Source organism: Apostichopus japonicus, chromosome 7 (genome assembly GCF_037975245.1).
Source record: "Apostichopus japonicus isolate 1M-3 chromosome 7, ASM3797524v1, whole genome shotgun sequence".
NCBI lineage: Eukaryota > Metazoa > Echinodermata > Holothuroidea > Aspidochirotida > Stichopodidae > Apostichopus > Apostichopus japonicus.
The window spans coordinates 20,668,369-20,679,280 of NC_092567.1; the positions used below are offsets into that span (position 1 = coordinate 20,668,369).

At 38.2% G+C, this 10,912-nt stretch overlaps 1 protein-coding gene across 1 annotated transcript; it reads right to left on the reverse strand.

Moving 5' to 3' along the window:
- Positions 1 to 395: 395 nt before the first annotated feature.
- Positions 396 to 9,279, reverse strand: LOC139969693 (extracellular serine proteinase-like). Its single transcript, XM_071974841.1, has 11 exons — positions 9,130 to 9,279; positions 7,722 to 7,834; positions 6,462 to 6,599; positions 5,832 to 5,961; positions 5,018 to 5,130; positions 3,768 to 3,909; positions 2,974 to 3,158; positions 2,249 to 2,420; positions 1,616 to 1,801; positions 952 to 1,136; positions 396 to 707 (listed from the first exon to the last, which is right to left on the reverse strand). Exons 2-11 carry the CDS (start codon positions 7,824 to 7,826, stop codon positions 546 to 548), a joined length of 1,518 nt encoding a protein of 505 aa, XP_071830942.1. The 5' UTR covers positions 7,827 to 7,834; positions 9,130 to 9,279; the 3' UTR covers positions 396 to 545.
- Between the last annotated feature and the right edge of the window lie 1,633 nt (positions 9,280 to 10,912).

The following is a 10,912-nucleotide window of genomic DNA, read 5'->3' on the forward strand; positions in this document are numbered from 1 at the left end:
GCATAGACACATACGGGCACAGCGCGCTGCGTCTTGCCCGGTTTGGTAATGGCGGACGGCTCACATCGGCTTTGTGTTAGCGATATTATGAGTCCGCCCTCTATTCTTATATTCTGCCTCTATGATGTATCTCCATATATTCTTGCTTTTCCTTGAGTCTTTAAAAGTACTCACTATTTTCTCAATATTATATTTTGTAAACAATCTGAACGGAAACACAAGCTAGAAAAAAATAGGTATTTTGAACGGGGATCAAAATTTTTTTATTAAGTCCCCTATGAACTTGCAAAACGGTGTATTACAGGGTACGGATTTCCCTGCATGTATTTCTGGTGGGGTAATTTTTAAATAACAAAGCGAGTAGTTGAGAGAGAATACAATGAGAAAGTGCAACATGATATGTAAATTAATATAATTTATTGAAACCATGTTGAGAGAGACACGACGTCATACTTTTTAACTTCAAGTTGAAATCTTTGTAATGTATTTTATTTGAACAATTTGGGATAAATTAGACACTGTATTATTATTTGTTGGTTGACTTTCTAAACGAATTCTACCAAGGCTTCGAAACCGGGGAAACCGACAGAGGTGTCGGTAACCAGATTCAGATACATGTCGCTGCCAGTGCTAGTATAAGGACCGGGGATACCGGATCCACATCCACTGACGATGAGGGATGCGGCAGAGGAAGATCCATCATGTATCTGGCAACAGAGAATAGAAGAAAAAAAAATGTTCTTGATATAATTTACATGGCATTGGCTATACACAAGGACAAATCAATGAATAATGCATCGCAGTTTACATAAGATGAAGGTGACATTAGAAATGTTCTCTACACGTTCTACGTGTGTATTTACATATGAACCCATGCAATTACACGTTCTACGTGTGTATTTACACATGGACCTTAAAACTTAGTTTAGCAATAAAGTTCATAAAACTTACATCAAGAGTGTCCCAGCATCTATTCAGGGCCCTGTCTTCCACGGCGAAGTAATTGAATGTGACTCGGACGTTTGAGCCAGCAGGAGCTGACAACAAGTAGCCACAATTCAAATTGTCCCCGGTGTAGAAAGGGAAACCTGGTGGGGTGATGATTGTACCACTAGTTGTGACAGTGGTGCCGCAAGCTGTAATTGAGGGTAAAGTTCAAAGTCTTAAACACAACTGTTGTCCGTATAGCATTTCATCAGCAAAAGTGATACCACCAGGATGAGGAGAGGCGGCATAGTTTAAATCCGTACAAATTTATACCAATTATATCACAACAGAGTTTATGGTATCACGTGAGCACGTAACAACATCATACATGAACACTGTAAAATCACATAATTGGTATTTATATATTTGCAAATTAAGCACATGATACACTATACACCAACACTAAACACGCACTAACACATCACTGCTGCATAGCTGCTGTTTGCCTTGGACATCGACTGCTATTGATATATAGATGGCTGGTCATTGTTAGGTTTCGATCGATAAAGATAACACTGCCTATATAATATTTTACTTGTATACCATATACCCATATATGATGCAGGATTGCTATCTAGTATAAACTAAGATTTATGCTAAATAATATAAAGTTGGGTCTTTTTTTTACCGGTATTTGGGCCGAAAGCTTCTGGTACACTTCCGCCTCCGTTGCCATTTCCGACGTAAAGAAGAAGGTTTGGTGAATATTCGACTGCGTCTATTACTTTATCAGAGATAGATTTGGCCTGGATGGCTGCTTTCAGTTCAGCTGGCGTAAGAGAACTATCGGCGGCATGGAGAACGGCCAGTGCTCCTGTAAAATTGGAAGAGTATATCATATAGCATTGTATAGTGAACGTTACATATACAGTGGTCCAAGGTGGCACATATCGATATAATGAAGAACCACATATGTAGCCTTTAATATTGCTTCCAAAAAAAACAAAAAAAAAACAAAAACCTTGGTGTAATTACCTTGGATTTAATGAATGGAAGCACTTCCACCTATCTCATATTAGAATAACAATTGAACAATGTGGAGGAACTGTGCTAAAAGGGAGGGGGGGGGGGCGGGATGCTTGAAAACATAGAAACTTTCTTCGTTTGTATTTGCACTGAACATTTGTCGTCATAACAGTTTCATTCATTTATTTTTTTCTTCACAATATAAATACAGAGAATTTTACTAAGTGACAAAACATATCAACAACATACATACATACATGCATACATACACGCTTATACACACACACATACATACCTGCAACATGAGGACAAGCCATACTGGTACCACTGATGGTGTTGGTTGAGGTGTCACTGTCATACCATGCACTTGTAATGGAAACACCTGGAGCGAAGATATCCACACAGGCGCCAAAGTTGGAGAAAGACGCTCTTGTATCAGTGCTATCTGTGGCGCCAACGGTAACAGCCTGCAGCCAAGTAAAATGATTTACTCAATATATAGTTTCACTTTTTAGAGATGATATTGTCTTATCAACCAGTAAAATATCATTTCTTGATACACATAAATATTCCCCCATATTATGTTGTTTTTTTCTCCCCCGTATGACCCGGCCACGATCGAACATGTCTTGGGGATGTTGATTATAATAAACGTATCAGGGGATTGGTATACACTTATAAGCTATACAGACTACAATATATATATATGGTCCCCGCAGGTAATTATTTCTCGGACAACAGTATATACTCACTGGAAGTTATATAAAACCAAGTTCGAAAATGCAGAAGAAAAATATATGCTGACCACAGCATTGGAGCCAGAACCCTGCCCCGCACTACCGTATCAAGTTAGCTCTCCAACCCAATTATCAAATTGGTGGTTTATCTATGCTGCATCTATTACTTAAATTTGCTGTGGTGCCAAACCTAAAGTTATACCCTGTGTACGGTGTAACCATGTGTACGGTGTAACCATGTGTACGATGTAACCATGTGTCCCAAATTCTGAAATATACTCACAGCGATTGTCCTTGCTGGGGATTTGGTGCAAGCATAGGTATCTTCGTTTCCGGCCGCAACAGCTACCTGTACTCCAGCATTAATCATTCCCATTACACCGTCATCACTGGCCTGGCTTGCACCACCACCGAGGGACATAGATGCAACAGCGGGCCTAATGCCATTGGCAGCAACCCAGTCGTCCGCTGCAATATAAATGGACATTTGACCAGTCAAATAAGATAAAGAACGAAATTAAGATTTCTTACTATGATTTAATAGCGATGTAGATTACCCCCCCCCCCTCACCCCAACCGCACCCCAGACCCACACCTTCCCCAGCTGGACTGCTTAACATATGAGGCGAACTGGCTGTTAATCTTGGGAGGATACATGGCAAAATAATATTTTCCCATGTTCCCTAATATTGACATCAGTTCGTCCCATAGGATAAATAACTGACATGTCAATATTAAATTAAAGGACCATATCTATAGGAGTAGTATAGCTACTTGCATTTGGGTGCTCTCTTCATGTGGACATAATGGTTCAGTAGGAAACCCATTTCAAAATAATTAAGAGGAATTGTCTGGTGTAGTTCTTATTTTTCTCTTTCTAGCCATGTGAAAATTGTCCCCATTCGACGTTTTTTATCTTGTAGAAATCTGGTTTTCAAATTCACCAGTTTCTCACCAAAAGTACCGTTTGTTCGAACGCATCAATATGGTGATTGACGTATAGTGCAGGCAAATAGGCCAAACTTTCGACTTAAAGTTAGCACTACCATTTCCGCAGCAAAATAATTAAGGCTTTACCAGCAGTAATGTCAGCAGTAGATCCAGATCCCCCACAGTTCAGAACTCGAAGACCATAGACATTGACACCATTGGCTACTCCATAGGTAGTACCTGCGATGGTACCAGCGCAATGGGTACCATGGCCATTACAATCGATACCCTGTAAGGATATTAAGTTAAAAGACATATGGCTGGGGGGAAAAAATCGTCGATAAAGGAAAAGAAAAATGGTAGGTCGTTTGTTATGGAAATAATTCTAGCATCCATCTTAGTAAATAAGACACACGAAGAGAGTTGGCCACCTTCTGTAGATGCTCGGGTATTATAAGTATTGGGAGGTGTTGGCTGGCTGGTCCGGGTTGTAGCGTTGTTGAACTCACTGGTATCATGCAAGCTGAGTTCACTAAGCGTTTGAGATCAATATCGTAAGGATGTATTATTGCTAGAGACAAGTATATCACATATATCTGTTCCGTTATGTCTCGTGTAACTCCGAAAAGAAAAGAAAAATATGGAATTCCGGGATGCAGCGAGAGGCAGACTCTATACCACAACGGAGCGGAAAATTAGTAGTTTAGGATTGAAAATTGGATTTATTCAAATTAGTCACACAAACAGCTTTATAAACTTCTACCAGGCTCAGGCCAAATATATTAAAATGCAAGATGTCGTTGTCCTTCTAACTCCACGACAAACTCTCTCTCTCCCTCGCTCTCCAACTGATCTTATTGGGCTTTACCTACGCTTATATTGACATTAATTGGCATTAATTGGATAATTACTCATTATCGTTTCCGGAAGATTTCCAATTATAGGCTATACGGAAAACAACTCGGAATGTCACATGTCACATGTTTAACTTCCGAAACACGAGTCGCTTCCTTATAAAGTCATTTGCTGACTTTTGAAATTATCTCCAACGCGTGTAGCGCATACTTGGAGACGACAACAGGAACTATGGACGTTATACCTCTGTTTTGCCCGTAACATATCTAATGTATCCCGAATAGAACAGAAATATCTTCAATGAAATAAAAATGGTAAACTCATATTCTTCATTTATACCTTCAACATCTGAGCTCACAGTGAAACAAGGTAAACATCTTACCGTTTGACCATGCCATGGTTGTATATGGTACAAAAACTTGTTTCTTGAGAAGGGGTGTAGAGTGGGGCGGGGGGGGGGTGCTGGATATGACGATGTATGGGAAAAATACTGATGATCTTTAAAATACCTTGTGTCAAACGTATTGAGGTATTATAATTACGTTTTGGCCATCATTAATTGGGTCAAATACGGCTTCAGCACGGCCACCGAAGTCAACGTGGGTGGGGTTGATTCCGGTATCAAGCACGTACACATGGGCTCCAGCTCCATTACCTGGGTAAGAGAATGGAGGTACATTAATCTTTCAATCCATGTATGCGTGGGTGTATGTATGTATGTATTTTAGATCCTCCTGCAAGCAGGAACTCGCGAAGAAGCCATCATTGGCTTATCAAAGCCGCAAGCTGACCGAAGTCAGTCTCTTAGATTCTTATATTATCGTTCATGATTATGAATTGTCAATTGTCAACAACTCTGTAACTGGACTGCATACATTAATATTGGAGTGACTCGAACTCGGGACCTTATGGAACATATACATCAACAAGTGCACACTATAGGGACACATGCACACACATGCGGTGTGCTTTGACATACAGACCGAGGACTCATAACCTAACATTAACAATACCCTTTTATAACAATATAAACTCTTCCGAGGACGTATTGTTCTTTTGTTATGACGTCTGAAGACTTGAACATTCTTTTGTTCAAAGTCCTGTCAGAATACAAAGCAACTTCACACACACACACACATGTTGGTTATACATTCCAACCGAAGACCCCATTGTATCTTCCATTGTTCAAATCCACGTACCCTAACCTTAACAATACCCCATACGATAGAAATTCTTCCGAGGACGTGGTGATTCTTTAGAAATCACAACCGAGGACCTGGAATTCTTTTGCTCAAGTCCTCGGTCAGATAGAAAAACAAACGCACGTATGAAGGTGTAAATGCACATTGGTCTTACCGATTGGTGTGTAGGAATCATCCAAGGGAAGCGCTAATTGATCAACACGATCCAGACCCCAAGAGGCAACAGCAGAAGCTCTTACAACTCCCTCTTGTTCAATGTACTCCACAGCATCAAGATTCCTGAGCTGATCATAATAAATAATAAATAAATAAATAATATGTACAAATTGACACACTACTCAATGAACAACGGTTCTGTTAGTTTTATATAGAAGCAAAATTCACTCACTGCAGTTGTTGTGTCATTATAGATGTTCATCATCTCATATCCGACCAATGATGTGTCAATCTGACAGCATATATCCTATGCAATATGCAGTATAGTCTACTGATTTAATCGCGCAATGAGAAGTAGAAACTTTGCACCTTTTGCTAAAAAAAAATCCTTAAATCGATATTTCTAATCATAATAGTGACAATTTGCCTGAAATCATATAAAAAAAATTAAAGAAAAAAAAAAGAAAAAAAGGAAAAAAAAAAAAAAAAAAAAAAGAGAGAAAAAAAAGGGAAGTATTATATCTTAAGACAGTCGGTGCCAAAGCTTTGATGACGTCATAGTGGTAGATTAGACCATTACCTCTTAATTGACGCAATATCGCCTTTGTTAATCGTTATAAGGACCTACCATGGACACAAGGCTGTCGGTCAATCTGGCGGAGAAACCACTGAAGACCTTGCGGAAGGTGTGTCTGACCTCTACTCTCTTGTCGAAAACTTCATGCAATCTGACTTTACTGATTACATTCTCCAGGTCAGCATTACCCTGGAAAAAAAAAGACATTACAAATCACGTGAGGAAGAAAATAATGTCTCATAAACCCCTCATTGATGTGGAGTGTTAGCTCAGTGGTTGACACCGGTGCCTTTCAATCATATACGGTCCCCGGTTCGAGTCACTCCCAGATTAATTTATGTCGTCCAGTTACAGAGTTGTTGACAATTAACAATTCATAATCATGGACGTTAAATATGAATGTGAGAGACTGACTTCGGTCAGCTTGCGGCTTTGATAAGCCAATTAGGCTTCTTCGCGAGTTCCTGCTTGCAGGAGGATCTAATATACATACATATACATACATGCATAAACCCCTGATTCGTATAAGTAGACAGAATATAGGCGACTATTGCAAAATTCAGTTTTATACAGGTATAGGCTACATGACAAGGTTTTTTTTTTGTTGCGCTAAAACCACTTTAGTTTAACAATGTTATCAATTTTGGCAAAAGAGTATACAAAAATGTTGTTATTCCATAGGCTCACCGCTTACAAGCGCTAAAACGACAGCATACTGTTATAGAGAGTATTTTATGCATTAAGAACTTATCTGTTAACACGTTATGACATCGAACATGTCTTGTACTGGCAGTCACAGTCGTATAGTGTTGATACGGTGTAAGTGTGTCGGCTTTAACGGCATCAGATGTCAAATATATGATATTGTTCTAACAGGGAAGTTCCACGTCTATATATTCTTAATAACAGTTGTACTCGGTGATGAACTCACACCACTGCTTAATAACATCAGGCGCGTAGCCAGGAATTTGCCAAGGGAGGGGCGAACCTGTAGGCAAACTATCAATGCCGTATATATGGCTCTGCAAACTATCTAAGCGTATCGCCACCATAAGTTGGCGCGGCGCGAAGCGTACAAGATCATTTGGCCGAAAATGCCTCCCAGATCGCTGGAAATGTCACTTCCCATGCCTTGTAAGTTGCATCTAAGCATTTTCTATTTTTAAATTACTAGCGATATCATAAAAACATTAAAAAAAAATATGCTCAAGGGGGGGCGGTTGCCTCCTTCGCCACCCTCCCCCCATTGGCTACGCGCCTGAATAACATCTCAAACACGGATTGTAACATCGAAAAATGTTGAACATTTACCTTCAGTTTGACGATGTAGCGTTCTGCAATAGGCTCGTCGACCTTCAGCAGTGGAGCAAAGGCAGCCGCCGCTCCTACAAGCATACACAGCAGCAAAACTCTCATTGTGATTTCTGCATCAAAATACACCATGAGGAAATTAGTCTCTGTCATTCAAGACAAACGTTTTTTTGCCTATGGTAGTATACAATACGCAGTATATACTCTGTCATTCTTCTATTCTGTTATAAATAGCAGAATTTGCGAGGGAATAATAGAAAGCTAATCATGATAATATATGACCTTAGATTTGATAGATTATTGCTAACTGTTTAGTTCATGACTCTGACAAAATATTAACGGTATAACAACTGGGTTAATTACAGCACGATCGATTATAAGTATAGCCATCTTGATATATGTCACATGGTCGCTGCTATGTGCATATATTAGCTACTACTTCTATACACTAAAACCACTAAACCACAGCAACTGAAGTCAACGGTAATTATTATAACACAACATGCACTGACTGTGTTAATGAAGTCATGGAAATTAGGATAACCTATAGTACTTGTATCGTCAAGTTTAGAACCCTTGTTGAGCTTGTTTGGCAGATTATAATAGCATCATGAATATTCATAAGATTGGGTCTATTTGACTTGAATTGTTACTTCCGCTGATGATGCTCCAGCCAATGATAATATCGCAAATCTTTTGTACAATTCGTATATAGGAGGAGATGACACCAGTCATATAGCCTAAGACTATAGTCTTACGTATTATACTTTCTAAATTCGAGTCGATTTTCACGCCTCAAAAATAATATAATACTAATAAAATACTAAAAGGAAATAACTCCAGCATATATTTGAATTCCATATATGTCTATAGTAAGTATTCTCACTTAAACAGTTAAAAGGATTGCTTCACAAACAGGTAGTTTCGAATATATGCCTTAATCATTATAATATGTATTGAGCCTATCTGAATATTTACTTGAAGGCTAATTGGAACAATAAATTGGCAACGTTATATACGCTTTTCCCAATGCATGCACCGCAGTTGCTCAAACGCAACAGTTCAATAAATGACGTAAACGGCCGCAATCTTAATAAATACGGCAAAAACTTGCTTAAGTTTTATTGAGTCAGAAACTGAAAAAACACTAACACATTATTACAAAAAAAACATGTTAGTAAAAAACAAGGAGCTTAGGGTGATATATATATATATATATATATATATATATATATATATATATATATATATATATATATATATATATATATATATATATTACTTTTTATTTACTTGGATCACCATGTCAGCTAAAAAAAACAAGTAAAACTGTGTAATAAGCTAAGCTCATAGCTCTGGAAAAAATCGTTAGCTTTAAAGAGAAGATTAAAGAAAGGATTTAGCTTACCGGTTTTTTCTTCTTCTTCTTCTGGAACACAAGACAGATAACTTCTTGAATAGTGACTGTGAAGATCTGCCAAGCCTTTTTATCAAAAATTTGAGTAAACAATTGGCACAAGTGCATCCGTTCTCACCGATTGTTTTGGCCGGATCCTTAAGTTAACATTGAAGTCACGCGAGATAAGTGATGGCTTCTTCCGATAAAACCAGCTAGGTTTCATATTAATGGGTGGATTAATAACGAACTACAAAAGTACTTCTTCCATATTGTTAATATTGCAGATAAACGTCCCGATGGTATGGAAACGTTAAGGTGTCATGAAAATGTTAAAGTGTTCATCAGATGTTGAATCAGATATTTTCTGCAAAAGTGTTGAATTTCTCATTTATATTTCGACAAACTGCAGGGGACATTTGCCGAATTAATAACCACTTAACAATTAGAATGACGAATTTCTCACTTGTCACGTGTTTTGAATTTCAGCAATTTTTCTGCAAAATGTACTTTTTACTAGCTTATTAATAAGTTGACAATATGACATTTGTCAATTGGTCATTTTTTTTTAATTCGGTCAATTTAGCATTTTCTTTGCACAATGGTGAATAACACATATCTAACGTATAAGCAATTACGCTAAATATTTTGTTACAAAACTGTCAAAAAATGATAACATTTCCATAAGTGTATATTAGCAAAATTATATTTTAGCAATTCTTCAAACACTCACTTTAAGTTAAATGAATAGTTTTATTAAAATGTTGAATTTTAATAAGTAATCATTTTGTCATTTTCCAACTAAATGGCGCGTTCATCATTTAAAAAAAGATGTATGGAATTGATTAATTTGAGCCAAGGCGGTAACAATCTCTTTCTTACAGAATCCTCTTTTCGTTAAACTCAACACCCTCAATATTTACGACATCAACAGTCATCAAACTGCAATTGTTATGTTCCCTATTTTGTAATAGGGCTCTGCCTAAGTGTTTCAACCTCCTTTTTCCAATCCGGCGTTATTCCGCACACTACCACAACACTAGATTCAGCAACTCTCTCAGCATCATCCTGTCAAATCGTGTGAATTGAGTGACCGTTTCATTCAATTGCTAGGCTCTTTTGTTATTTAAAGGGTGTTAAAAGACTCGCGCACAAAGGAACGTCTCATGCCGGTAATCTGACCTAGTTTCGAATGAGGTGTAACAGAAGTGTTAGACACCACCATCGATCCCAGAAAATACATACACAGCTTGCTACCGTCGGTAATTAGACACTAGTGTACAGTCAATATACATGCAGCGTCGGTCAATACCCACAACACAGTGTGCATAGCAGCGATGGACATCTCAGGTCCAGCTAAAACATAACAAGGTATCACGTTTCATTACTGTCTGCATTTTGTAGCAACAAGAGAAAACCTACACTTGCAAGCAACGGAAAGTTAACTTTTTCAGAGCGCGACACGAAGATTGGGGAGAGTCTTCAATGCCTTTAAGTATTCCCAACGTTCCTGTCTTTTATCCCGTCTTTTGTTATCCTTCTAATTCACCGAGTCTGGTTTCTTAGAGATGTGGGCGTATGGTGGGGTGCCGGCGGGTGAGGTGGGTGGGTGGGTCTACTTTGCTTCATTAGCTTGTCAGTTCTTACCTCACACTATTCTCTTTTTCTTGCTCTCCAGTTGACTTCTATTCCAACAAGTCATTCTTTGTTAAACTTTGTTAATATATTCTCCTTCAACAACTATATTGTCACTGTTTATATGTCCGGCTATACTCCGTTTGTAAATTAAATGCCT

Excerpts from the sequence above, each read along its gene's own strand:
- LOC139969693 (XM_071974841.1), bottom strand. The coding sequence starts at position 7,826 with ATGAGAGTTTTGCTGCTGTGTATGCTTGTAGGAGCGGCGGCTGCCTTT. Across the intron at positions 5,131-5,831 it reads TGATTCCTACACACCAATCG|GTAATGGAGCTGGAGCCCAT; the intron begins GTAAGACCAATG and ends TCTCTTACCCAG. Across the intron at positions 2,421-2,973 it reads CCCCAGCAAGGACAATCGCT|GCTGTTACCGTTGGCGCCAC; the intron begins GTGAGTATATTT and ends ACTTGGCTGCAG.